This window comes from Anolis sagrei, chromosome 1, assembly GCF_037176765.1.
Source record: "Anolis sagrei isolate rAnoSag1 chromosome 1, rAnoSag1.mat, whole genome shotgun sequence".
NCBI classification, from domain to species: domain Eukaryota; kingdom Metazoa; phylum Chordata; class Lepidosauria; order Squamata; family Dactyloidae; genus Anolis; species Anolis sagrei.
In genome coordinates this window covers 278,360,098-278,387,940 of record NC_090021.1, presented here as the reverse complement: position 1 = coordinate 278,387,940, position 27,843 = coordinate 278,360,098, and the positions used below count along the sequence as shown (strand labels likewise).

At 42.8% G+C, this 27,843-nt stretch overlaps 1 protein-coding gene across 1 annotated transcript in view; it reads right to left on the bottom strand.

Moving 5' to 3' along the window:
• The window catches only part of CREB3L1 (cAMP responsive element binding protein 3 like 1), a 121,315-nt gene that overhangs the window by 9,611 nt on the left and 83,861 nt on the right, over positions 1–27,843 (bottom strand). The window contains exons 5-9 of the mRNA XM_060763915.2: positions 26,507–26,664; positions 23,187–23,336; positions 11,313–11,371; positions 8,174–8,242; positions 2,006–2,105 (exon numbers count right to left, since the gene is read on the bottom strand). Coding sequence (XP_060619898.2) covers positions 2,006–2,105; positions 8,174–8,242; positions 11,313–11,371; positions 23,187–23,336; positions 26,507–26,664 — 536 coding nt within the window. The remainder of the gene's footprint in view (positions 1–2,005; positions 2,106–8,173; positions 8,243–11,312; positions 11,372–23,186; positions 23,337–26,506; positions 26,665–27,843) is intronic.

The following is a 27,843-nucleotide window of genomic DNA, read 5'->3' as shown; positions in this document are numbered from 1 at the left end:
CTACTCTTTTTAAAAAGAACTTATTCTGTGTCAGTTCACAGTATGCCAAGCTCTGTTCAGTGGGTTGCCAGGATTACATATTAATGGATAGCAAGAACAGTCCAAGTTAGATTAGTGAGGATTAAATAAAAAGACAATAGAAATACAAATCCTTTTGATACAGGGGATGCCAAATCTTACCCTGCATACGTATGTGTGTGGGAGGTAGTTGCTGAGACCGAGCAACATTATTATTCTCAACAATAGCACTCAAAGTAGTTCAGGCTTGCTATTTTGGCACTGAAGCAAAAAAAAAAAATCCTTTTCAGAATGTATGCACGAGGAGTCGGTCAGTGGGTCCACATCAAAACCCAAAAGTTTGGCCTGATTTGAAGGAAAACAACAGCATGGAAAATTAAGAGGAAAATGATGTGGGAGGCCTGTAGGCTTGGTGAGGTATAAAGTAAGATCGGTGGGGGGGGTGTGTGTGTGTGAATGGGCCCATGGCTCATTCTTTCCTCACCCTGCAGTTTCAGACCAAGATTCAAAGCTTGGCTTGTGGTATCTATTGTTTCACTGTGGCTTTTATGCCCCCCCCCCCCTTTAGTAGACTGAAAAGATGGGAACTGGGGTAAACTTGCTCATATAGTGGAAACCAGCCAATGTAGTGTAGGTCAGCTTGAGGCTGATGGTTTAACTGATGAATTAGAGTGGATTGTGGGCTTTCCTGTGGCACAAAGTGATGGGAAATTCTGGGAAGTCTGGGAAATTCAAGTCTGGGAAATGATGGTTCTCTCTGTGCAAAAACTAGCTTGGAAAGTACAGGGCCTCAAGGCCATTCAAAGGAGTCAGACGTAGCCACAGAAGATAAGGAATGGAGTGAAGAGCTGAGTTATGGAGGGCTCCCAGGGAAAACCACCTGTAGTTACAGAGATCAACAAAAGTAATTGTTTACAGATCAGAGCAGAAAATAGGTTGTGTCATTCAGAAAGATTATGCGGGAATGTTGTCGAGAAAATTCATGGGAAATTGTATGATTTCATGGGTATCTATTAAACAGCAACTTGTTTACCTTTAGGTTCAGTTCAGGCAACGTAGCATTAAAGTGAGAAGCTTAGCCTGAGTTCTCTGGTTCTTGGTTCAATTCAAGCCTTGGTTTTGGATCTAGCATATCCTGGAAGTTTTCTATGTTAATGTTCCTGTATTCCTGTTTAAGTTTTTACTAGTTATTCCTGTTTGCTTGGGGACTTATGCTGTACCTGTGATTTCTGGCTGTTTCGGGTCTTTGTTACCTCTGGAACTTTATGAGACATTTGGATTACTGTTTGGTTATCAACTGTTGCTAAACCTTTTTGGATTATATATCTTCTTTTCTTATTCTTGATTTTTATATGCTTTATATATATATTTTTACAATATACTGTTTGTTGATATTCCTGGACTCTTGTGTGGTTCAGTGGCCATAGGTGTTTTGAGGCCTGGAGTGCAACACAATGATACAGTTTTCGAGCTGCCATGAGCATTCGTGGGTTCAAAGTTTAAAGTTCCAGAAAGACCTTGTGCCTTCTAATCATTCCAACTTGGCAAAGACAGTCTCAATTAATTCTGTGTCTTCCCACTTTTCCAGATGATTTGAAAATGTCCCAGTTTCTCTCTCCTTCTACTTCTCCCTTTTTGCCTCTGCTTACTTCAAGGGCTGCAAACTGAGTTCAAAGTGTGAAGGAAATTTGGTTGGTAGATTCTTGCCCATCTCAGTAAGAGGAAGCTTTGTTTTTCTATGAGCTGGGTAGAGAATACCCACTTCTGTAATGACCACCTCTCCAAAAGACATATGCAGGTGTAAACACGGCTTATGTCTCTTTAAATCACTAACAGGATGTCAGCCAGAATTTGCAGGAAGGTTCAGCTTCACTGGTTAAAAATACATATACCTGAAATCTATGATGCCTTAGGGAGCAAGATGTCTACATAAAGAAATACAGGTCAAGTTTAAGAAAATAAGGTAGGGAAAACATGCAGACTTTACCATCAGGCAGGTCCCTGTCTGTGTAGAAGCCATTTTGTATGGCCTGGAAACCTTCCCTGTTACTAAAGTTTGCAGCTTCTGTAATTGTTGGAGGAGAGTCCTAAGAAAGAACGATTTCTTTTTAGCATCACATGGATATAGTTTTTTAAAATCAAGGAAATTTCATGAAACAAAACCCAGACCAAAGACACTAAATATTCAGAAAACAGTGTGACATGTATGTTAATTAATGCAGAATACAGATACACTATTATGTAAATGTCAATTAAAAGTTCTTTTGAATATCTAAGTGCTTTGTACAAACATGGGCAAACTTCAGCCCTCTAGGTGTTTTGAACTGCAACTCCCACAATTCCTAACAGTCAGTAGGCTGTAAGGAATTATGGGAGTTGAAGTCCAAAACACGAAGTTTGTCTGTGTCTGGCTTAGTAGAATCCTATATAAACAAAACACAAAAATTACATTTAATATAAAAGGTATCCTCAGAACTTTCCTGCTATGATGGTTTGTGAGCAACAGTTAAATGCACATTATAATATCTGTTAAAGGTAAAGCTTTTCCCTGACACTAAGTCCAGTTGTGTCTGACTCTGGGGGTTGGTGATCATCTCCATTTCTAAACCAAAGAGCCGGCGTCGTCCGTAGAGACCTCCAAGGTCATGTAGCCAGCATGACTACATGGAGTGCCATTACTGTTATCTGTTACTATCTGTTATCTATTAATATATGTTACTGTTACTTTAATATTCTGAGTCTTTGTTAATAGATGTTCCCACTCTATATGTTCTCTTGGAAGATTTATTTATTTATTTATTTATTTATGGCATTTGTAGCCTGCCTTTCTCAGCCTTACGGTGACTCCAGGTAGCTTACAGAATTGGCAAAATTTGATGCCATACATTCATAAAAATACAGTTAAAAACATTCAGTCTAATATTTAAATCATATACATTAAAACATATCATCATCAGTGTCATCCTGTTTAAATCATTATCCAGCAGCATTGTCTAGCCATTCCGTGTTCATTCTTCCTATTTCATAATTATTTATTCCGCTGCATTTCCAAATGCTTGTTCAAAAAGCCAAGTTTTTACTCTTTTTCTGAAGGTCAGGAGGGAGGGGGCTAAACTAATATCCCTAGGGAGGGAGGGAGTTCCACAGCCAAGGGGCCACCACTGAGAAGGCCCTGTCTCGTCACTGCCAGGCGCACTTGGGAGGAAGGTGGGATTGAGAGCAGGGCCTCCCCTGACAATCTTAAATTCCTAGATGGTTCATAAGGAGAGATACGTTCGGACCGGTAAGCTGGACCAGAAACAAGGATACATGGCATGTATCCTTGTACAAGAATACGTGGCATGTATCCTTCTAATACATCATGTAATTGCTCCTCTCCACAGTAAACCATGCATTTAAAGCTGGACAGAAACAACTGGAAGCAGTTTCACAATAAGTACTTCAAGGTATGCAAACAGTAGGCCAGAGAGAAAGGGAATGAGAGGGAGGAAGATCTAGTGTAGCCAAAAATATGGAGAAATTACAGATTTTGTGGCGTTTACATGCAACGGTTGACAGGTAAGCTGACCAGAAACAAGGATACATGGTATGTATCCTTGTACAAGAATATGTGGCATGTATCCTTCTAATACATCATGTAATTGCTCCTCTCCATAGTAAACCATGCATTTAAAGCTGGACAGAAACAACTGGAAGCAGTTTCACAATAAGTACTTCAAGGTATGCAAACAGTAGGCCAGAGAGAAAGGGAATGAGAGGGAGGAAGATCTAGTGTAGCCAAAAATATGGAGAAATTACAGATTTTGTGGCGTTTACATGCAACGGTTGACAGGTAAGCTGACCAGAAACAAGGATACATGGTATGTATCCTTGTACAAGAATATGTGGCATGTATCCTTCTAATACATCATGTAATTGCTCCTCTCCATAGTAAACCATGCATTTAAAGCTGGACAGAAACAACTGGAAGCAGTTTCACAATAAGTACTTCAAGGTATGCAAACAGCAGTGCCAGGGAGAAAGGGAATGAGAGGGAGGAAGATCTAGTGTAGCCAAAAATATGGAGAAATTACAGATTTTGTGGCGTTTACATGCAACGGTTCACTGTTTGTCCAGAAGGTGGCAGGCATTAGCCATTCTCGCAGCTACTATGTTACTGAAAAACATTAAACCACTGGAAAAACAAAACAGAGGATGTGTTTGATGCTTCCTGGGTCTCTAGGGAGCATCTTCTAACTGGAAAGGTAAGGTCAGAACCTCATGTTAGGCAATCAGAGGCAATGAATGTGACAAAGAACCTTTGAATGAGGGCAGAGGGCACCCAAGGGCCCGAAAAGCTCAAGCGCAAGGTCAAGTACAGTGTGGTAAGATTAAGTGGGGGGACAGATTCAGGATAAAAGGGTCATTGATTATCGTTTTCCCTGTGTGACCGAAGCCTTACACATTAAAGGAATCTCTGCATCCAATCGAAAGAGCTTGAGAAGGCAGCATCTCAGGCTGTGTCTGTACACATACAAGGACAAAAAGTGAACAGTGCTGAATGCTGCTCAGGAGGTGAATGTTTCATTCCTGTACAAAATAAACCAGTTCTTTGGGCCAAGGGGTTTCCATATACCACGGCAATCCCGTGCAGGTTATCTAGTTTATGTGCAGGTAGCTGCCTAGCTTATGAAAGAGAGACCTCTGCATCTTTTGAAAAGGCACTCAAGGTACTTGCATGTGTGACTAATGCCCTTCCTTGCCAGAAGGATCACATGGACACAGAAGTTACGTGGTGACATGCAGAAGTTGTTTCCAGCCTTGCCTCCTACAGGGCAACTAGCTAAATTATCTATGGCAGCCTTCTGCAACCTTGTGTCTTGGACTACAGCCAGGATATTCATGGTTGTGGTTGGGGAAGAGTGTGTGTGTGTGTGTAAGCAAACAAATCCACAAAATGGCAAGTTGGGAGGCAGCTGCTCTGTGGTTAATAAAAGTCCAGAGCCTGCTTCAGTAATTAAAATCAGAAGCGGCCGTATTGGACCATGGGTTCCTACAAACTTCAGGTCAAACAGACCAGGAAGGTTGGTAGTGCAAAGTGAGCTCTTGTTTCTGACTGTCAACAGAATATTTGTATAAGAGGAAGAAGAGGTGGTGGTGGTGGTGAATCGCCTGTTTCCTGAGAATTGCTTTGCCCAGATTTCATCAAGTCACACTTCATTCTCCTTTGGCCCTTCATAGGAGGGCAGGCAAACTCCTCCAACTGTTTCCTCTCATTGCTACATGAAGTGAATTTTTTTCAGGCTTTCATGACTAGAATAACTGGGCTGTTGAGTGTTTTCCTGGCTGAACGGCCATGTTCCCAAAGCATTCCCTCCTGACGTTTTACCTGCATCTATGGCAGGGATCCTATGAGGATGCCTGCTATGAGGTCACAACCTCTGAGGATGCCTGCCATAGATGTAGGTGAAATGTCAGGAGAGAATGCTTCAGGAACATGGCCATACAACCCGGAAAACACACAACAACCCAGATTTTTTTTCTGCTCAGGAAGCAGGAGAGGAAACTAATTACTGGGGCAAAGAGGCTGTGAGATAGGAAAATGGACCCCTTGGACTGTGCAGGTAACTGCTCAGTTTATGGCCAGAGTCTGTTTGTTATGCAACCTCAGGTACTTAGATGGGGTTATGTCATGTAAGGCAGGAGCCCCTAGTGGAGCCTTACAGGGATATGCCACCCTTGATTTAAAGACAGAGAAAAAGAGTACATGCTTGTGCAGAGCTTGAGAAAGTTAACTTTTTGGACTGCTAGCTGGGGTATTTCAGGAGTTGTGGTTTTAAAAGAGTAAAACTTCCAAAGCTCTGGCCGAGGAAGAGTTTACTTAGACGAAGGAGCTATCAAACTGTATCTGGCACCAGTCCTTAGGATTCTAGCCCAACTGCATACAAGAGTTTAACTTTTGAAAACAGGCCTTCCATAAGAAAACCATTCCATAGTCATAACTGCCTTTCATAGACTTCTCATAGAATCATAGAGCTGGAAGATACCTCATAGACCATCTAGTCCAACCTCCTGCTAAGAAGCAGGAAAAACCCATTCAAGGCACCCCTGACAGATGGCCATCCAGCCTCTGTTTAAAAGCCTCCAAAGAAGGAGGCTCCAACACACTCCAAGGCAGAGAGTCCACTGCTGAACAGCTCTCACCGTTAGGAAGTTCTTCCTAATGTTCAGATGGAATCTCCTTTCCTGTAGTTTGAAGCCATTTTTCTGCATCCTAGTCTCCAGGGCAGCAGAAAACAAGCTTGCTCCCTCCTCCTTATGACTTCCCCTCACATATTTATACATGGGCATAAATGTCTCCTCTCAGTCTTCTCTTCTGAAGGTTAAACATGCTCAGCTCTTTAAGACGCTCCTCATAGGTCTTGTTCTCCAGACCCTTGATAATTTTAGTTGCCCTCCTCTGGACAAATTCCATCTTGTCAACATCTCCCTTCAATTGTGGTGCCCAGAACTGGACACTGTATTCCAGGTGTGGTCTGACCAAGGCAGAATAGAGGGGTAGCATGGCTTCCCTGGATCTAGACACTATACTCCTCTTTATGGAGGTCAAAATCCCATTGGCTTTTTTAGCTGCCGCATCGCATTGTTGGCTCATGTTTAACTTGTCCATGAGGACTCCAATATTTTTTAACACTTCTTGGAAGCACTATTCTCATGGTGGTTCGCGAAAAGGCCTTAATGGTGCATTATTTAAACTGTTATGTTTATTCATATAATGATCTGATCACCATACTCAATATATCCCATATGCATGAGGGTATTGGGGTAACGATACAAAAGGTTTGCTAGGCTAGCCCCTCTTTCACTCAGACTCAGCCCCCCCCCCGAAACTCAGCCCCCCCGAAACCCCCCTGAAAAAAAATTCAGCCCCCCCCCCCCCCCCCCCCCGAAACGAAATCCTGGCTACGGGCCTGCTCGAGTCCCTTCCCTTCCTTCCCTTCCGAGCTGACATTGATGTTAAGCCTCACACTAGAAGCCATTCCTAGGTAGATTTTATTTAGACTGGCAGACAAGCAGGCCCAAGGCCAAGAGGACTACTGAGAACAGGAAGAGGATGTCAGCTTAAGACAGTGGTTCTCAACCTTCCGAATGCAGCAACCCCTTAATACAGTTCCTCATGTTGTTGTGACCACTAACCATAAAATATTTTTTGTTGCTACTTCATAACTGTCATTTTGCTACTGTTATGAATTGTCATGTAAATATCTGATATGCAGGATGTATTTTAATTCACTGGACCAAATTTGGCAGAAATACCCGATACGCCCAAATTTGAATACTGGTGGTGTTGGGCGGGGGATTGGTTTTGTCATTTGGGAGGTGTAGTTGCTGGGATTTATAGTTAACCTACAATCAAAGAACATTCTGAATCCCATCAATGATGGAATTAAATAGAACCCCATGCCTTGAAGGGACTCACTGGCGTGAACCTCCCTTCAGCCTCGCACGCTCTCCCTCACCTGCACATTCGCACCACACTGCCATGTGCTGAGCACGCCTGTTCTCCCCTCCCCACTTGGAGTCTCAGAAACAGTCCTCCTTTGGCTGAGAGGCCGGTTGAGAGCCCTGCTAATCATAGTGGAGGAGGGCTTTTGGTGGGAGGATTCGCTGTCTGTTTCCAAAAAGGAAGAGAAGGACAGGCGGAGAGATCTTCAACCTCCTCTGCCAAAGGTGTTCCTAAAACCACCAGAAATATATGTGTGGCAACCCCTCCGAAACCCTCTCGCAACCCACAGGTTGAGAAACGCTAGCTTAAGGAGAGCTCTGGAGTCAACTTCAGCAACAGAGTTTAAATGCTAGATTTGAGAATGGAATCCACAATGATGGAATTGAAGGACAGAGAGAAAAAGCCTGCCAATCTCTCTCCAACTCAGCTGAAAATTTCTTTCCTGTGTCCCAACACAAATATTCCTTGTTGGCTAACCATATCCAGCTGACTTGCCATTTCTATTGAAGGAGAAGGAAAAAGACCCCAAAGACTTGAAGAACATCTCAGGATCTGCCAAGAAGTAAAAGAGCGTGTTGATCTTCTCTTTTGCAATGTGTTCCCAGCATTCCCCTGATCTTCCTGCTTGGCAGCACCTTTCATTCAAACACCAACATTGGTTCCACTCACCTATTGGCATTTTCTAACGTCTCCACTTTTTTCCACAATTCATTGTTCTCAGATGTATATGATTCAACCCTGGAAAAGGGAGAGAAAAAAGAGTTCCCTTTACACATTTTCCCTAAATGTCCACACCTTTTCCCAGAATCTGCTCCATGAGGACCAGACATGAAGTCAATGGGTACATATTGGTTCAGTAAACAACAGCCAGGACAAAGCTCAAATAGCATTGTTGATTTCTGGTCAACAATGTTTTTTGAGGATTAATGGCATTACAGTCCAAATGCTTACAGAGCACCTCAAATGGAGAAAGATGCAGTGCTGATTATAACATAGAGACAACTACACATACAACTCTTTCCCCCAAAATGCATATACTTTTTATTTATATCTCCTCTTCCTCTTAATGAGGCTCATGATGAGTTAAAACAATAAATAACAAAAGTTTTAAAACAAGTAAACGCCTGTATTAAAACCTTAACTTAAAAGAGTTGTTAAAGACCCTTAAAATGATAAAAATGCACCCCAATTAAAATAACTTCTTTTCATGTGATTGATATGCAGGTGCCTAAATAAACAGAAAGATCTTCAACAGCCAGTGGAAAGACAACAGATAACTATTTAACATTACAGTTCACTGAGAAACCCTGGCAGTGAAACCTGGAATTCAGAGAGGAAAAACTTCAGATGTAACTGAACTAGCAACAGTCCTGGAATAATTATCCCATGCAAGTCCCAGATAATTTTGGCTTCTCGGGAAGTTATGCAGGTCCAATGGATGATGTCTTTTGGCAAAAAAAGAACAGAGCTGGGCACTCCTCTGTGCCTATCTTTCTTTTCTCCACAACAGTTGTGATGGGAGAAGATGGCTCAAACAATTGGTTCAAAGCAGAAAATCTGGATTTTATATAGCAGCCTAGAAGGGGCCTTAGTCCTCCTTGATTGAACTTTACAGTATCTACTCCTGCTCCACAATCTGTTAAGGTTTAAAGTTATACAAACCTCATCTTATATAACACTTGGTAATATATTCACTATAGACGTGTGAAGTTGGCTAAGCTAGCCTAATCTAAGCTAAGAAGATGATGGCTGCAACCAAAATAGTTCAATGAACTCCATGGGTGAAGAGAACCTAACATTCTTTTCATTTACACATTCACTCCCAAAGGAAGGTCAATGAGACCATAGAGAACGGATGAAGAATAGTGTATTTGATAGCAAACTCAAGGCCACTGACTTCTCACCCTCTAGCAAATTCAATTGATGGAAACAGGATTTAGGGAATCTGTATGCTGTAACAACTCTGGTTTGTCTTCCATCTTGAATTAACAATTTACAGTATTTGGGAAACTACAGGGTTAGCTTTCATTTTTTTAAACAAGCCTACACACATTCCCTCTCACATGCATGTGTCATTTACATAATGGAAATATGGTTTGATTTTAAAGTGCATGATAAAACATGCAACATTGCACACATTTATTTATTCAATCGATGTCCTATTCTCTGAGAATCTGGTGGCCCCATAAAGCATAAAATACAAAGAATTTTGTATAATGTTTGAGCCACAGTGGCACAATGGGTTAAACCTTTGTGCGGCTGACCTGCTGACCTGAGGTTGACTGTTCAAATCTGCAAGACAGGGTGAGCTCCAGCTCCTGCCAACCTAGCAGTTCAAAACATGCAAATGTGAGTAGATAAATAGGTACTACTTCGGTGGGAAAAAGCAAAGAGATACTCCAAGCAATCTTGCCGGCCACACAACTAGCAGGTGACAACACAGGCTCCTCTGCTTGAAAATGGGGAAAGTACCTTCCCAGAGCCAGAGATGAGCACTGCCTCCAGAAGCTGGAAATGAAAGGAGAAGCCTCTGCCTTTGTTTGTGTTTGTTGTCTCATTGTATATGATTGTAAACTGAATGTTTGCCTATGTATGCTGTAAACAGCTCTGAGTCCCCTAGAGGAGAAGGGTGGAATATAAATAAAGTGTATTATTACTATTCTTATTCTTATTACTGTTAATATAGATGAGTGGCACTAAAAAGACTAACCCATTTATTATCCAGCCTTCTCAAACTCATTTTCTTCCTAAATAGGTTGAATTACAACTTCCACCATTGGTCTTCTAGCAACATTATCTATATATGACAGCCAGCGTGATATAGTGGTTTGAGGGTTGGATTAGGACACTGGGAGGCCAGGGTTCCTTCTCATTCCTACTCTGCCATAGAAACCAACTAGGTGACCTTGGGCAAGTTATACTCTCTCAGCCTATGATGGAAGCAATGGCAAATGCTCTATAATCCACCTTTAGATATACTTCAGGTGACTCATTTATTTGACACTGAAACATATAACTTACCAAGGATAATCTGTGTAATTCTATTGCAGACATGGGCAAACTTTGGCCCACCAGGTGTTCTGGACTTCAACTCCCAGAATTCCTAACAGCCTCAGGCCTTTTCCTTTTCCCCCCTCAGCTGCTTAAAGGGTCTGAGGCTGTTAGGAATTCTGGGAGTTGAAGTCCAAAACACCTGTAGGGCTGAAGTTTGTCCAAGCCCGATCTATTGGCACATAACCAGCAATGGGTTATATCTGTCATATTGCCTCACAGGCTGAGATTGGGTTGAAATAAAAAAAAGGTTTGGGGGTCGTGGATTAAATGTCTTCAGAGTTATCATGATGTTAATGGTAAGAACCTACTAATATTGAGTTTGGCAATTAACTGGCTACTGAGGATGAAGCTCATTACCAGGTGCATGCCATACTTCTCTTAATGTTATGATAAAAACGTGATTTATTTTTAAACAGCCATTTTAATTTTACTGTTTGATATCTGGTCTTGTTTTCTGTTTCAGGTTTTTTTTTAAACATACTATTATTTTGAACCACCTTGAAAACTATTTTGGAGAGAAAAGCAGAATATAAACTAAGAAAGGAAGAAATAGAGTATTTGGGCAGTGACTGATCCCTAAAAGAAGAAACATTTGTATGAGGTGTCACATAAAAGGGATGCATGTCTTTTGAAGAGGTTTGCCATCTTGCAGATCCAGTAATCTTCAGTATTCAGTCAAGTGCAAGAGAAACCAGTGACCTTGCCAGTCTAAAATTAACTTAAAGAGGCTGCTCAGAAAGCAGAACCAACTTACTTTTTCTCCAGACACTCCACATATTCTTTCTTCTTCCTCCGACTCTCCTGAGCAGAAATCTGATGAATGAGGGTGGAAATATTAATGAGGGTCAAACTAAATGGATACAGTAATTTCTGACTTAGGTTGGATCTACACTGCCATATAATGAAAAATAATAAGAATGCACTGTATTTATATTTCACCCTTCTCCCCTAGGGAACTCAGAGTGGATTACAGCATTTTACATAATCATCACTAGAGAAAAGATTCCACTTAAAATCTGGTTTCTGCCTCCTGAAGACTTCTGGGGTTTGTAGTTTAGTGAGGCTGTTAAAGGCTCCTCCCTAAACTACAAACCCCAGAATTCTGTAGGTAGCAGAAACCAGATTTTAAGTGGATTTTTTCCTCTAGTGTGATGAAGTGCCGCACAAACATTCAATGCTTTTACAATTATAAACAATGGGACACACAAACACAAAAAAGGCAGAAGCTTCTCCTTTTTCATTTCCGGCTTCTGGAGACAGTATCTACTCTGGGAGGTGCTTTCCTCCATTTTCAAGTCGAGGAGCCATTATTGTCATCTCCTGATGGTGTGGCTGGCAAGATTGCTTCGAGCAACTCTTTGCCTTTTCCAACCAAAGTGGTACCTATTTATCTACTTACACATCACATTACATGTTTTCCAACAGCTAGGTTGGCAGGAACTGAAGCTGACAAATGAGAGCTCACCCTGTCTTGCAGATCATACTGCTGACCTTCATCAGCAGTTAAACCAACCTTCATGACAGCAGTTCAGCAGCACAAGGGTTTATCCATCCTACCACTGCAACTCCTTTGAATCTGCATTACCACGGCAGTTTGAATCTGTTCAGTTGTTTAACTGCATTATATATAATTGCACAATGAGTTGATGTTGTTTAACTGCATTATATATAATGAATTGAACTGCATTATGTTGGTCTACACTGACTATATAATGCAGATTTAAACTACATTATATGGCAATGTTAATCCAGCCCAAGATATCTGCTTTTGTTCATTTAAAAGTATTTGTGGGGGGGGGGGGGGGGTGGATCAGAAACATTGGTTTCCCCATTGCAAAAAGATATTTGCTTTTGCCAGGCAATGCTGGCAGGTAGTTGTAATTGTTTCAAATAGCAGCTCCAAAGTGGCATGATTAAAATTGGAAAAAAATCAAGAAAGGAAACAGTTAGAGGCCCTCTTGTAGTCCATTAGCCACAGTCTTACATGGGTTTCCTCCTGCTGTTTTACATTTAATCCTTAAAAGCCATGGGAGTTTATTCATAGATTTTCTGTTTTATGTAAAGTTTGCTGCTACTCAGATCAAAGGAAACTGGCCCAGATGGACTAATAGCAGTATATTAAAGCAATGAGTGCTAAATATTACTTCCAATACCAAAGACAATGTGCTTCTGAATACCAGTTAGTGGAGAACGCAACTTGGGAGGATGTTGTTGCCCTCAAGTCTGCTGCTAGGAAAACATCTGTTAGGAGGACATTTTCCCCTCAGGCCATTTGGCTGGCCACTGTGGGAACAGAATGCTAGACTGGATAAATCTTTGGACTAATCCAGTAAGATTCTTCTTCTTCTTCTGGGATTTTGGCCTACATAAATAGGAGTATAGTGTCGAGATCCAGGGAAGTCATGCAACCCCTCTATTCTGCCTTGGTCAGCCCACACCTGGAATCATGTGTCCAATTCTGGGCACCACAATTGATGGGAGATTATTTATTTATTTATTATTTATTACTTGCATTTATTAACCGCCGCTCTCAGCCCTAGGGCGATTCGTGGCGGTGTACAAAAACATAGAAAAGACAATTTACAATAGGTCAAGACAGCACAACAACATTCTACTACTACATAACATCTACTTATACTAAAAATCCGCTTCGTCTTATCATGGGGTCATAATCAATCTCATAGTCGTAGTCCATTCCGGTCATCATTTCCAATAACATAGCACTCAGTTGAAGGCCATCTCGAAAAGCCATGATTTCAGGCCCTTACGAAAGGCCATGAGGGAGGGCGCCTGTCTAACTTCAGCAGGGAGGGAGTTCCACAGCCGGGGGGCCACCACCGAGAAGGCCCGCTCTCTCGTCCCCGCCAGGCGTGCCTGTGAGGCAGGCGGGACCGAGAGAAGGGCCTCCCCAGATGATCTCAAGGTCCTCGTGGGCTCGTAGGCCGAGATGCGGTCTGCAAGGTATTTTGGGCCGGAACCGTTTAGGGCTTTGTAGGATAACACCAGCACCTTAAATTGGGCCCGGTAGCAAATCGGCAGCCAGTGGAGCTGGGACAACAAGGGCGTTGTATGCTCCCTGCGTCCTGCTCCTGTTAACAACATGGCTGCCGCGCGCTGGACTAGCTGAAGCTTCCGGGCCGTCTTCAAGGGCAGCCCCACGTAGAGAGCGTTGCAGTAGTCGAGGCGGGATGTGACCAAAGCGTGTACCACCGTGGCCAAGTCAGACTTCCCAAGGTACGGGCGCAGCTGGCGCACGAGCCTAAGCTGTGCAAATGCTCCCCTGGTCACCGCTGGAACCTGGGGATCCAGGCTCAGCGATGAATCCAGGGTCACACCCAAGCTGCGAACCTGCGCCTTCAAGGGGAGTGCGACCCCGTCCAGCACAGGCTGTAACCCTATACCCTGCTCGGCCTTGCGACTGACCAGGAGTACCTCTGTCTTGTCTGGATTTAATTTCAGTTTGTTCGCCCTCATCCAGACCGTTACAGCGGCCAGGCACCGGTTCAGGACTTCGACAGCCTCCTTAGTAGCAGGTGGGAAGGAGTGACAGAGTTGGACATCATCTGCGTACAGATGACACCGCACCCCGAAACTCCGGATGATCTCACCCAGCGGCTTCATGTAGATGTTAAACAGCATGGGGGACAAGATGGAGCCCTGAGGAACCCCACAGGTCAAAGGCTGTGGTGTTGAACAGGAGTCCCCCAACAACACCTTCTGGGTACGACCCTCCAGAAATGACTGGAGCCACTGCAAAGCAGTGCCCCCAAGACCCATCTCTGCAAGGCGCCCCAGAAGAATACCGTGGTCGACGGTATCGAAGGCCGCTGAGAGGTCCAGGAGCACCAACAGGGACACACTCCCCCTGTCTAGCTCCCGGCGCAGATCATCCACTAAGGCGACCAAGACCGTCTCGGTACCATGTCCCGGTCTGAAACCAGACTGTGCCGAATCCAGATAATCCGTGTCTCTCAAGAATACCTGGAGTTGTGAGGCCACCACGCTTTCCATGACTTTGCCCAAAAAGGGAAGATTGGAAACAGGCCGAAAGTTGTCGAATTTGGTGGGGTCCAATGATGGTTTCTTCAACAGCGGCTTTATAATAGCCTGTTTTAGGCTCGCTGGAATCTTGCCTTCCCGAAGGGAGGCATTAACCACCACCGTTACCCACTCGGCCAATCCCCCTCTGGCCTCCTTCAGAAGCCAGGATGGGCAGGGGTCTAGGATGGACGTGGTAGGCCTCATTCCTCCAAGTATCTTGTCCACATCCTCGGGCTTCACAAACTGAAAAGAATCCATCAAAATGGGACAAGCAGGTGCTTGTGTCACATCCACGGAGACTGCATTTAAAGTGGTGTCCAGCCCAGAGCGGATCAAAGCGACTTTGTCTGCAAAGAACCGAGCAAATGCTTCACAGCGCGTGGCCGAATTGTCAGGGCTCCCACCTGAGGTAGGGGGAGTTAAAAGGCCTCTGACAATCCGAAACAACTCCGCCGGACGGTTTTTTGCGGACGCAATAGTAGCCGCAAAGAAAGTTTTCTTTGTGGCTTTTATTGCCGCGGCATATGCCCTTAAAAAGGACACAAACCGTGCTCGATTTGGCTCGCTTGGGTCCGAGCGCCACACGCTCTCTAGTTCCCTCTTCCTTCGCTTCATCGCTGCCAGCTCCTCAGTGAACCAAGGAGCTGGTTTAGCTCGGTTACTTGAGAGGGGACGTTCCGGAGCGATCCTGTCAATTGCCCTGGTCATCTCCCCATTCCAGAGAGCGACCAAGGCCTCGACATGGTCACCTACCGAGGCGGCGGGAAAATCCCCAAGAGCCGTCAGGAATCCATTCGGATCCATAAGCCTCCTGGGGCGGACCATCTTAATGGGTCCTCCACCTTTGCGGAGGTTAGGGGCCGCAGTGAGCCTAAATCTGATCAGGAAGTGGTCGGTCCATGGCAACGGAGAGATAGACAACTCCTCCACACCGCCACCCTGATCCCATACCTGGTAGAAGACCAAGTCCAATGTGTGTCCAGCGCAGTGGGTGGGGCCAGTTATTCATTGGGACAGCCCCATGGTTGCCATGGCAGACATGAAGTCCTGAGCCGCTCCCGTGAGGGTCGCCTCGGCATGGATGTTGAAGTCCCCCAGCACAAGAAGCCGTTGGGACTCCACCGCCAGGCTCGAGACCACCCCCGCTAGCTCAGGTAGGGAGACTGTAGTGCAGCGAGGTGGACGGTACACTAACAGAATCCCTATTCTGTCCCGGTCACCCACCCTCAGGTGGACGCATTCAAAATTTGTGGTCTGCGGGATGGGACTCCTGGTCAGATGGATGGAATCTCTATAGACCACTGCGACCCCGCCTCCCCGTCCTCCGGCTCTTGGTTGGTGTTGCACGGAGAAGCCTGGAGGACAAAGCTGGGAGAGGTTTACGCCCCCAGCTTCATCCAACCAGGTCTCCGTGATGCACGCCAGATCTGCCCGCTCCTCCAGGATTAGATCCTGGATCCAGGTCGTTTTTCCGTTGACAGATCTGGCGTTCAACAACACCACCTTCAAACCAGAGGATCCGCTCACCTGGTTACACCAATTTACCTTAGGAGACCGGTTGGGGGTTGTTAATATGGATAAGCGGTCCGAATTAGGCCGAATTTGAGGTCTCCTTTTTCCGCATCTCCTCCTTCCCACCACGACCTCTATGGGGGCCCCTCGGCTATTGGAACACCTCCCCCCCTCCATGCCGCAATCCAAAGTCAAGAACTTGCTTTCTGCTTTGCTCGTTGTTAGATTTTTTGGTTCTTGCCAACATCCTCTCTCCCCCTCCTCCCCCCTCCCCACCCCATTTTCATTCGCAGGCTCCAGCCCACCTCCTCTCCTGCCCCCTCCGCTACACAGTAGTAACAGGGACAGTACATAAAGGGGAGTGGGGAACCACATGGATAGCAGCAATACAGGTGGTGGTAGGTGTTCCGGCCACACCAATAAGATAGTTCTTAAAGTGCACAAGTTTTAAGTACAACACCGTCAGTAATAATATTCAATCAGCAACCACACTACGTGTCGTCGGGCACATTCATAAAGTGCTAGGTCTAAAGTGCAATCGATACTCAATACTGTTCAACAATAATTAAAGTGCGGCATAGAGGGACAGGAAAGGGGCGTAAGTGCTGGTGCAATCTAGCAGCAGATGGCAGAATGGTAGGCGCCTTGAAGTGCTCTATTACGCTCTTATATCACATTAGCAGCAAAGACAACCAGGAATGTACTAAGTTGGTAATATATAGTCACCCTCTTATGGGGGTGGAGATGGCGACAAGCTGGAATGTGTCCAGAGAAGAGCAACTATGATGCTTACGACGCTTATGATAATGTTCTTAAGGCTTTGTACGGTTTTTATATTTTTATATTGTTTGCTAGTGTTTTAATAGTATTGTATGATTCTTTATTTGTTGTAATTGTTTTGACTTTAAATTGTTGCCAATTATTAACTGCACCGAGTCGCCCTTAGGCTGAGAGGGGCGGTATATAAATGTAGTAAATAAATAACTAAAATAACTAAAATGATCAAGGATTTGGAGACCGAGCCCTATGAAGATTGACTTTAGAAGCTGGGCATGTTTAGCCTGCAGAAGAGAAGCCTGGGAGGAGACACGAATCACAATGACCATGTATAAATATGTGAGGGGAAGTCATAGGGAGGAGGGAGCAAGCTTGTTTCTGCTGCCCTGGAGAGAACGACTTGGGGCACTGGCTTCAAATTACAGGAAAAGAGATTGAACTTTAGGAAGAACTTCCTGACTATGAGAGCTGTTCAGCAGTGGAACTCTCTGGCCCAGAATGTGGTGCAGGCTCCTTTGGCTTTTAAACAGAGGTTGGATGGCCATCTGTCAAGGGTGCTTTGAATGTGATTTTCCTGCTTCTTGGCAGGGGGTTGGGCTCTTCCAACCCTATGATTCTTATGTAGGAAAGTTTCATATGTTCATGCAGATGAGGATGTGCTTTATGTGCAAAAATATCTGAGCTTTAGTTGTTGTCATCTGGCAATAGGGATGGGAGAGCACCACCAACAGACAAAATAGATAATTCTGCTGTAGACTCCTAATCTTAATTAGTATACATTAGCTTCCTGTATTTCAAAGGAGAATGCCAACCCACATTAAAACTATGACTTGATATGTCCTCCTTGCACCTCATGTGTTAGTAGGACTGGACTCTGCCTAGGGTTAAAGTTGACACAATATTTAGTGTTTTGAGAAGAGGTGCTGTTTTAAGTGGTGAAATGTGTCTTTTGCATGCTTGTCCTCATTTATATGTCTTGCACTTAGCATGTTTTTTGTGACTGATCAGATGAAAGTTAGATAAAAGCTTCATTTGTAACTATAATGGCTGAGGCCAAGCCAAGGGGATGGTTTAGGGGTTCAAACAACCCCCAAAATGTTAAGATAAAAAAAACCTAGTTTATGAATTTTAACCAGTTAATCAAACCTCTATGCCAAATATATGAAAAGCAAAAATTAGAGTCCCTCCAGAACGACAAGCACTATCTCAACCAAATTTTGATTATTCACACTAGTATTGCATACCTTTCTACCAACTTATCTGCAATAGCTGATATAGTGTAAGTGACCAAGTTAACCTACCCACAATTTGATCTGAATTGCAGGTGAAAACTGAGGAAACTGTAAACTGAGGTGTCTACTAGTGGTTCATTTAATGGTTCTTAACCTGTGGGCTGTGGACCATCAGTGGGCCATGAGGCCGTAAATCTGGTTCGCAAGCCTCCTTCCTCTTTATTTTATTTTATTTTATTTCCACTCTTTTCGCACTACCTGCCACTCCTTCCCTGTCACTGACCAGTCCTGACCCCTTGGATAGACCACATCAGCTCTAGATTATTAAATACGGTTTTCTGTGGATGAATAGGTGGCAACTACTGGGTGGCATATGTTCTGTATTAGAAACTAGAGCTGATGTGGTCTATCCAAATTTTCTGAATCAGCACACCAAATAAGAAAGCCAAATTTAAAGTTGACTAAAAACTGATTCGTAACCCTTTTGGTACCCTTTTGGTACTAATGTTGGAGAGTGGCCCCTGGTCAAAGTGATCCCTGGTTAAAGAAAGGTTGGGAACCACCGAATCCAAGCCTTCCCAAATAAACCATGGAACAGGAGCAAAGACAAGGAGCGGTGTCATTGTTAGACCTTTGATTTTATATGAACAAGATTGGGTTGTTGTAGGTTTTTCGGGCTATATGGCCATGTTCTAGAAGCATTCTCTCCTGATGTTTTGCTTGCATCTATAGCAAGCATCCTCAGAGGCAGTGAGGTCTGTTGGAAACTAGGAACATTGGGTTTATATATCTGTGGAATGTCCAGGGTGGGAGAAAGAACTCTTGTCTGTTGGAGCCATCCTGGACTTGTCACAGATACTTAAACCCAATTTTCCTAGTTTCCAACAGACCTCACTACCTCTGAGGATGCCTGCCATAGATGCAAGCAAAACATCAGGAGTGAACACTTCTAGAACATGGCCATATAGCCTGAAAAACCTACAACAACCAGGTCTTGTTCATATAAAATCAAAGATCTAACAATGACACCGCTCCTTGTCTTTGCTCGTGTTCCATGGTTTATTTGGGAAGGCCTACTCATTTCATGTACAAGGTGCATTCTGTAAGTACTCTGTAAGTACTGTGTGATATTTGGAAGATGCTAAACCTTTTGTGCAATGGAAAAATGCAATAGAAATTTTCAACACCAAAAAGCAGAGTATCATCAGAACAACTTGTGCTTGGCTGAAAACTTCTTGCTAATTCACAGTGGAAAACATTTTGATGATAAAGGAAATAAGAACAAAGCAGAAGAAAACAGTTGTGGAAACTATGGTCCTTTGTGGCTGAAAAGAACCGGCTTAAAGAGGGAGCAATGATTCAGGACCTATTGCCTATGAAGAACCTTTGTACAATGATGGTAATTTCAGGGCCTTGTTGGGATCTAGTGCCATAAAAGGAGACACAGGCCTGAAAAGTCATCTGTGGGGGGAGTTTAACACCCCCCCCCCATTTTTTTCTGGCTACATGCCTGGCTGAGGCACATATCTGTGAGGAAATCGTGTGGCTGAGAAAATGTGTTAATCCCAGGGAACATGATTAGTTTGACCCTGGGATACCATCTATAAAGTTCCCACTTACATCAGCATAACTTTTTAAAACATTCAAGTGTTGATGAATCAACTTTATGTTATGATTATAATGGAAACCAACTTGTAGACAATGATCTTTGTGGATCAGAATTTCTAAAACCAGCTAACAAAATTTATGCCAGATGGAGATCTTGTCTAGGATCTTACTTCTGAGTCACAGTTAGTATGAGGCCTTGTATGTTCATAATATGGAAACTCGGGTTTTGTAACGATTCATAATTAGCATTAATATTCATTTAGCTGAGAAGCAATTCCTCTTCAACAGTTATCTGATGAGACCAACCACCCTTACCATCTGCTATGCACTGGTAACCTTAAGGCTGGACTTCTGCAATGCACTTTACATTGGGCTACCTTTGTACCAATACACACCATACTGAGTCACTCCACTGGCTGAGTCTCCTCGGGAAGATAGAGTGAGATATAAATAAAGTTTTATTATTATTTGTTATTAATTAGTTTCCAGGCAAACTGCAAAGTGTTGGTTTTGACCTTTAGAGCCCTGCATGGTTTGGATCCAGGTTACCTATAGAATCAACTTCTCCTGTATAATCTACCCCAAACATTTAGGTCCTCTGGGGACGGCTATTCCAGCCTGCCACAACTTGACTGGCAACCACCACCCAGAGGACCTTTTCATCAGCTGCCCCGAGACTGTGGAATGACCTGCCGAAAGAGCTCTGACAGCTAAATGAGCTGTCGTAATTTAAAACACAATTGAAGACATTCCTCTTCTGGCGGACCTCCAGCCAGTTTTAATCACAAAGTTTAAATTTGCATTTATGTTTCAATTTTGTTCTGCATCTTTTAATATGTATTTTGTAGAAATATGTTTTAATATGTGTATTTTATAAAATGTTTTAGATGATTATATGTTTTTAGCGATGTTGTCACGTGCTTCAAGGAGAGGGAGATAAGAAATATAATAATAACGATAATAATAATAATAATAATAATACCAGTTTGTAAAGGAGTAATAATATACTGAAACATGTCTTCATGAATGATAAAGTTATCCCTATCTTTAATTATTATTTGATGTATTAATATAAAGAACAGGGAGAAGGTTTTCTAAATTCTGCAGCTGGGAAGTCCAAACGTTGTCATCTTGTGAAATCACAGAAATGCTATAAATATCCCAGATATAGCTCAGGAAGCTAATGCAGGAACAGATACAATCAGTCTATATTGTAAACTGTTCCACTGGTGGAGGGTGAGGCAATTCTCAGAAAAGGGACGTGAATAAAGCATGAGTGAGATTGGTAATAGTTTCGGCAGTGGAACTCTCTGCCTCAGAGTGTGTTGCTTAAAAGCTTTCTTTGGAAACTTTTAAGCAAAGGCTGGATGGCCACCTGTTGGGGGTGCTTTGAATGCAATTTTCCTACTTCTTAGCAGGGAGGTGGACTGGATGGCCCATGAGGTCTTTTCCAGCGCTATGATTCTATGATTCTATGGTAGTCCATAGTAGTCCACACTCTGGTTACATCCTGAATAGAGTACTGCAGCATGCTCTATGTGGGGTTGCCTTCAAAGACTGTTCAGAAGCTTCAAGTGGTCCAACGGACAGCAGCCAGCTTACTCACCAAAGCGGGGTATAGGGAGCACACGGCTCCCCTGTTACATCAGCTCCACTGGTTGCCAGTCTGCTTCCAAGCATAATTCAATGTGCTGACTTTAGTCTATAAAGCTCTAAGCAGTTCTGACCCAGCTTACCTATCCAAATGCATCTCCCCCTATGAATCATCTTGGAGATTAAGATCATCTGCAGGCGCGACTGATGGGGTCAAGAGAAAGAGCCTTCTCAGTGGTGGTCCCTCAGCTGTGGAACTGACTCCCCAGTGATATTAGATCAGCCCCCTCCTTCCTGGCCTTCAGAAAGAAAGTGAAAACATGGCTTTGGGATCAAGTTTTCAGAGAATAACTGCAGTGAAATAGATGAATTGATGGATATAATTACTGGAATGGCCTCAGACTATGATTATGGATGGCGTAGTTTTAATAGTGATTGTAATGCTTTAAATGTTTTAATATGTATTGATTTTAATTTTATGTTTATTTTAATTATATGTTGTTTTAAGGCATTGAATAATTGCCTATATGGAAAGCTGCATTGAGTCCCCTTCAGGGTTAAGAATAGCGAGGAATGAATATCATAAATAAATAAATAAATAAATAAGATAGAAAAACAGGCCTTTCTGAGTAAGGACAAACCTTGATAGAGGTTGAGGTATTTGAAATAGTTTCAAACAACCAGACAATATCTCCCATTCTAAGAGAATTTTTCTTTTTCAAAAAAATATAAAAGATATATATCAGAAGAAGAAAAATCCAAATTGACGTGTGTGCTCCAATACTTATTTATTTCGTTCTTGTGGGTTTTTTCGGGCTATATGGCCATGTTCTAGAGGCATTTCTTCTGACGTTTCGCCTGCATCTATGGCAAGCATCCTCAGAGGTGAGGTCTGCTGGAACTGGGAAAAAAGGGGTTTATATATCTGTGGAATAACCAGGGTGAGACAAAGGGCTTTTGTAAGTTGGGCTAGGTGTGAATCTTTATTTATTTATTTATTATTTACTCAATTTATATACCGCTTTTCTCAGCCCTTGGGTGACTCAAAGCTGTTTACAGTAGCAAAATTCAATGCTTGAACATCATAAAACAGATTAAAACAATTAAAAACCATAGCATCAATATACAAACATTACAAAGTCAATACTATTGTACATAACTCATGGCGTCTCTTAGTTAAAATTAAGATTCAATCTCATCATCCAGTCATCTCATGTTCCAATATTTGTTACACTGCCTTTTTGAATGCCTGCTCTAATAACCAGGTCTTAACCTTCCTACGAAGTGCTAACAGAGAAGGGGCCGATCTAATATCTCTGGGAAGGGCATTCCATAGCCAAGGGGCCACCACTGAGAAGGCCCTGTCTCTCGTCCCCGCCAAATGTATTTGTGATGCAGGCAGGATCGAAGAGCAGGGCCTCCCCAGATGATCTTAACATTCTAGCTGGTTCATAGGAGGAGATACATTCGGACAGGTAAGTTGGGCCAGAACCGTTTAGGGCTTTATAGGCTCGAACCAGCACTTTGAATTGTGCCCAGTAGCAAACTGGCAGCCAGCGGAGCTGGTGCAACAGAGGAGTTGTGTGCTCCCCGAGTTGTATGCTCCTACTTGATTTCTTTGGCCACTCCTCACTGCCACTATATTTTATGGGGATTATAAAAGCTTTCAGGTAAAATCCTGAACGTGAACACACAGCAAGTACCAAATAGCAATTCCCACCACCAAGCAAGATTCCTGAAACACTATACATAACAAAAAGTAGGTACCACCACACATGGGGAGGAGGGGGGTGATTTGCCAGAATTTAGAACATTTGGTCACTATGAATTTGGGGAAGGCTGTTGTGCACCCTGGGGTTACATACCTTGTTCTTGATCTTCCGCCGAACTCTTTTCAGTGCTTTCTCCTCTGCTTTGGTGAGAGGAAGCTTGTTTGGGATGGGATAGCCCTCCGCAACCAGAGTACGTTTCTCCTCTTCAGTTAGGAGCAGGGGCCCTGAAGTCCCTTGTAGCTTCTGCAAGCAAGAAGAAGGCAGAACCACCTCTTCAGAATACAGACCAACAAATATGTCACTGTGGGGAAAATGGAATCCTGTACCAAAAGATTTCACCAATACATGGGGAAATAGAGAGTGAGTAAATGGAAGGAGATTCCTGGTGACAAATTAGATTGATGGCTTGGCTTTGTGCACATTACTGTACATTCAGAAACAATCAATATCTCAGTATTATACTACAGCCTGAGACTTCAAAGTGTTATATGGTTTGAAGTGGTGGCGGGGAAATAGTACTCCTTAACTACAGGCCTTCTGGAACATAATAAACTTTTTGTTTATCCCATGGGATCTTGTAGTTCTCCAGTCTGTATTACTGTACAGCCAAATACAAATCCTGTGACACAGAACTTTAATAGACTTATTGCAGTGGAAGCCTTTAAGTATCAGAGCCCCGCTCATCAAAAATATGAAGTATTGTCTTTAGTTAGTGGGAGGAGATAAGGAAGAGATAACATTTGGGATATTTCTAGCTGAAGGATCTATCCGCAATTGCAATAATGGGCCAAAATGCAACCTTCCTAGGTTGCTATTCTACTAATATAGTTGACGGGTGGGAGAAACCATAGTTCTCAAGAGGAAAAACTCAGTATTTTGGATAACATCTAGTGCTGAACTAGAATTTAGGACTTTAAGGTGCCCTGTGATTTTGCAGCACCTTTGATACAAAGAGAATGAAGTTGGTAGCATAAGCTTTCACAAAAGTCTATTTCATCAAAGGCATGGAGTGAAGTGACACTCTTGAGTTTGTTGATGCAGATACTTGTGGTTTCTATATTAAGTATGGTATTTTCTAGAAAACAGACTTCATATTAAATGGAGCACTCTCTGCTGAGCTGAAATGAAAAGGGAAATCCAAAATAGAGTGCAAAAAAACTCCCTAAGAGGGAGTTGCAGGCTTAGCAACTTCTTCTTAATGGATGTGTACACATTTTAACTTTTATACATGTATGTGCATATGCATGTGCAACCATGTGTAGGCAAATATATATTCATCTTTTAAATGAAAAAAATCCATAGTAGCCAACATCAATAATGAATAATATTTCTGGTCTTTTAATGAATTGGAAATGGTTTTAACAGCATGGAATAATTGTATTTTAATAGAGAGAGAGAGAGATTATACACATATATAGAGAGATAGAAAGAGGCTTTAAATATGCTTAAATTGGTGTTGGTTTAAATATTGTAAGCCATTTTGAGTCCTACTGTTGAGAAAAAAAAAGGTGCAGAGGGAGGGAGGGAACAGGAAATATTCCTTCGATCCATTCACCTTAGGGCCCAAGCCAATTAGCTCTTTTTTAAAAAAGTTAAAAGGACAGAGAGTAGTATAGCAAATTGGTAATTAAAATGAGGAAAAAATGGTGTTAAGAAGTACAACATTGAGACATAAGGCCTACTGGAATAAGAATGTTTTCATGTGACATCAAAATATAGCCAAAGGGGGGGGGGGGGCATCTATCCCATGGGGGAAGCACTTCGAAAGTTTAAGCACCAAAAATGCCTTGTTGATCATGCTTCAAACAGTTTTGATTTTACTATTAGCTTGATTATATTTTAAATGTTGGTACAATATAGGCTTTTTGGGGCTGTATCTCTTTTAACTTTTTAAGCCACCTTGAGTTCTAGACTGGGAAACAGTGGGATGTTACTGCCAACATGGAGTACTGGAGCGGGGCTCAGGGAGCATACAACTCCCCTGTTGCATCAACTCCACTGGCTGCCAGTCTGCTACCAAGCACAATTCAAAGTGCTAGCTTTGGCCTATAAAGCCCTAAATGGTTCTGGTCCAGGCTACCTGTCTGAATGTATCTTCCCCTACGAACCAGCTCGGAGACTAAGATCATCTGGGGGGGGGGGGGGGCTGCTCTTGGTCTCACCTGACTCACAAGTACGGCTGGCGGGGATGAGAGACAGGGCCTTCTCAGTGGTGGCTCCTCGGTTGTGGAACTCCCGAGGCTCTGGGAGCAGGCTTTTGAAAATTAGGGCAATGCAGTATGCCGAATATACAGTTATGTGCAATTTGACCTTGGAATGGCCTTAGACCTTAAACTTTGGATGGCGTATGTTTAACATTGAATGTATTTTAACCATTTTAAATATGTTGTAATTTTCAACTATTTTAATGTGAATTTGTTGTTTTGAGGCACTGTTTATGTGCTATTGTAAGCCACCTTGAGTCCCCCTGCTGGGGTAGAGAAAGGCAGGGTATAGGTATGGCAGATAAATAAATAAAACATGCTAAAATAGGTTCTCTGTCTTTGATAGCTCATTGAAAATTCAAACTACAACATAGAATAAATTCCAAAGCTCAATAACACAGGAGCCAGTAATCTCCACTATACATGGACGACACCCTGTCAAACTTTGTTTTCAAGCCACATAGAAGCAATGTTGGCAGAAGTGAATAGGTGCCTTAAAATTGAATCAGTGCAGTTGAGCATCCATTATCCAAAATGTTTGGAACAAGAAGTGTTTTGGATTTTGGAATTAGAATACCCATATTTGTATATACATTCATAAATCCATACATGAAATCCATGTATGTTTCTTATACACCTTATACTCACAGGCTGAGGGTAATTTTATGCACAATAATTTATTTATTTATTTATTTATTTCGAGTATTTCTACCCCGCCCTTCTCAACCCCCGAAGGGGGACTCAGGGTGGCTTACAAAAGGCACAATTTGTTGCCGGCAATATACATAGTAAGATAAATACATAGCAGCAACAATTATAAAACAATTAAAACAATCCAGTTATACAGTACAACTAATAAAAACCAATCTAGTGATCAACGTTCGCCAAGCTCAAAATCCGTAAGCTCATTCCGCATTGTCATAATCCTATCCAGTTCTAGTCATCATTATTATATAATTGTAATAATTTTGTGCTGGAAACAATGTTTGTGTACATCAGAAAGCAAATGTGTAACTGTCTCCACCTTCCATGCTAATAGTAGGTGATTTTGGAGTATTTAGACATTCTGGATAAGTGATGCTCAACCTGTACAGTAGTTTCATCATTTCACTGTATTCAAGGCATGCTTACAAAGAGCCACATGGGACCTCCATGCTCCGGCCAAGGAAGTGCATGCTTTTTATTACATTCTCTCTCTTGCTTGCTTACGTGTGGTGCTGTGAGAAGAGGAGAAGAAGAGATTGCTGTGGAGGAACGAGCAGTGGGGCGAGGAGGGCTGGAGGGAGGCAACGATCTAGGGCTCTGCGATCCATCACTGTCACTGCCATGGCTGCTGGGAGGGGTAGGAGGCATCTGCACCAAATCATCTAATTTGGGAGGTAGAGGGAAGACGTTAAGAGTAGCAACACTCATGCTCATAAAGATAGTAAGTTTATTGAATGAGAAAAGTGGGAGAGATAAAAAAAACATATCCAGATGAGATTTAGACATGGAGAATGGGAGATGGATTGGTGATCAAGCCAATCCCAAAGCAGCAACATATCTTACAAAAGAAACAGGCAACAGAGGGGTCCTGGTTGTATGTGCCCTCCTATCTGATTTTTTTCAACAGCCACCATCAAATTGGAGAAAGGACCAAAATAAGAAAACTGCATTCTTTTGACCTCCCGGGAAGTAAGATTCTCCTTTAAAGTGAAGTGTGCAACCTTGCTTACAGGGAAAAAATGTGGTTTGGGTTTGCGTGTTCAGGTAAGCAACTGAACAATAAACCTACAATAAGTTGGAAGACAAAAGGCCACAACTTAATTTGGTTACAGCTGTAGACAGGGTTAGCTTGTACATGGGTCTGGATTCAAGCACTAATCAGCCTGCCTGTATATCAATGAGACTGCAGATCCAGTCTGGTGCCTGATTCTCTAGGGCCCTGCTAGGCTGCTTCAGCTTTGGTCTCTCTGAGTGTGTGGAAAGCTTCAGTCCTCTACTATACAAGACCACATCCAGACCACATCCATTGAGTTCCCCCCAACTGGATCCCATCAATCAATGCCTAGTGGACACTGGTTACTCAATGCTAAATCTGCGCCAAGCGCCATTAAAGTTTTGACAAAAAGGAACTGTGCATTAACTCTCAATTTTTGGATGGAGTAAACTAAGCTGTGAAGACCATATTTGGGTTACTTTAACCAGGAAGATGGTGGCTTGTTGCCTAACTGTTCTGTTTCCCAGGTTACGAGAGAAAGCCAGAAAGAAGAATTGCTACTGCTGCTGCCCAATGGCAAACAAAGTTCTGTTACTACCACACCTGCAACCTTGCTGCCATTGCATTTATTTTATGAGGACACATAAACATGTGGGGACTTCTCCCAGTTTCTGAACCTCAGAAGGCCCTCATTCTACAAAATTGTTCTCTGCTGCTTTACATTTGCAAAGATCAGGAAGAGTTACACAAAGACACCAGCACTGAATTGTGCACACTTAGATTTCTAGGCTCAAAAAGCAGGGACATAGGATATCATAAAGGATCTACTCTACCAATCACTTTGTGC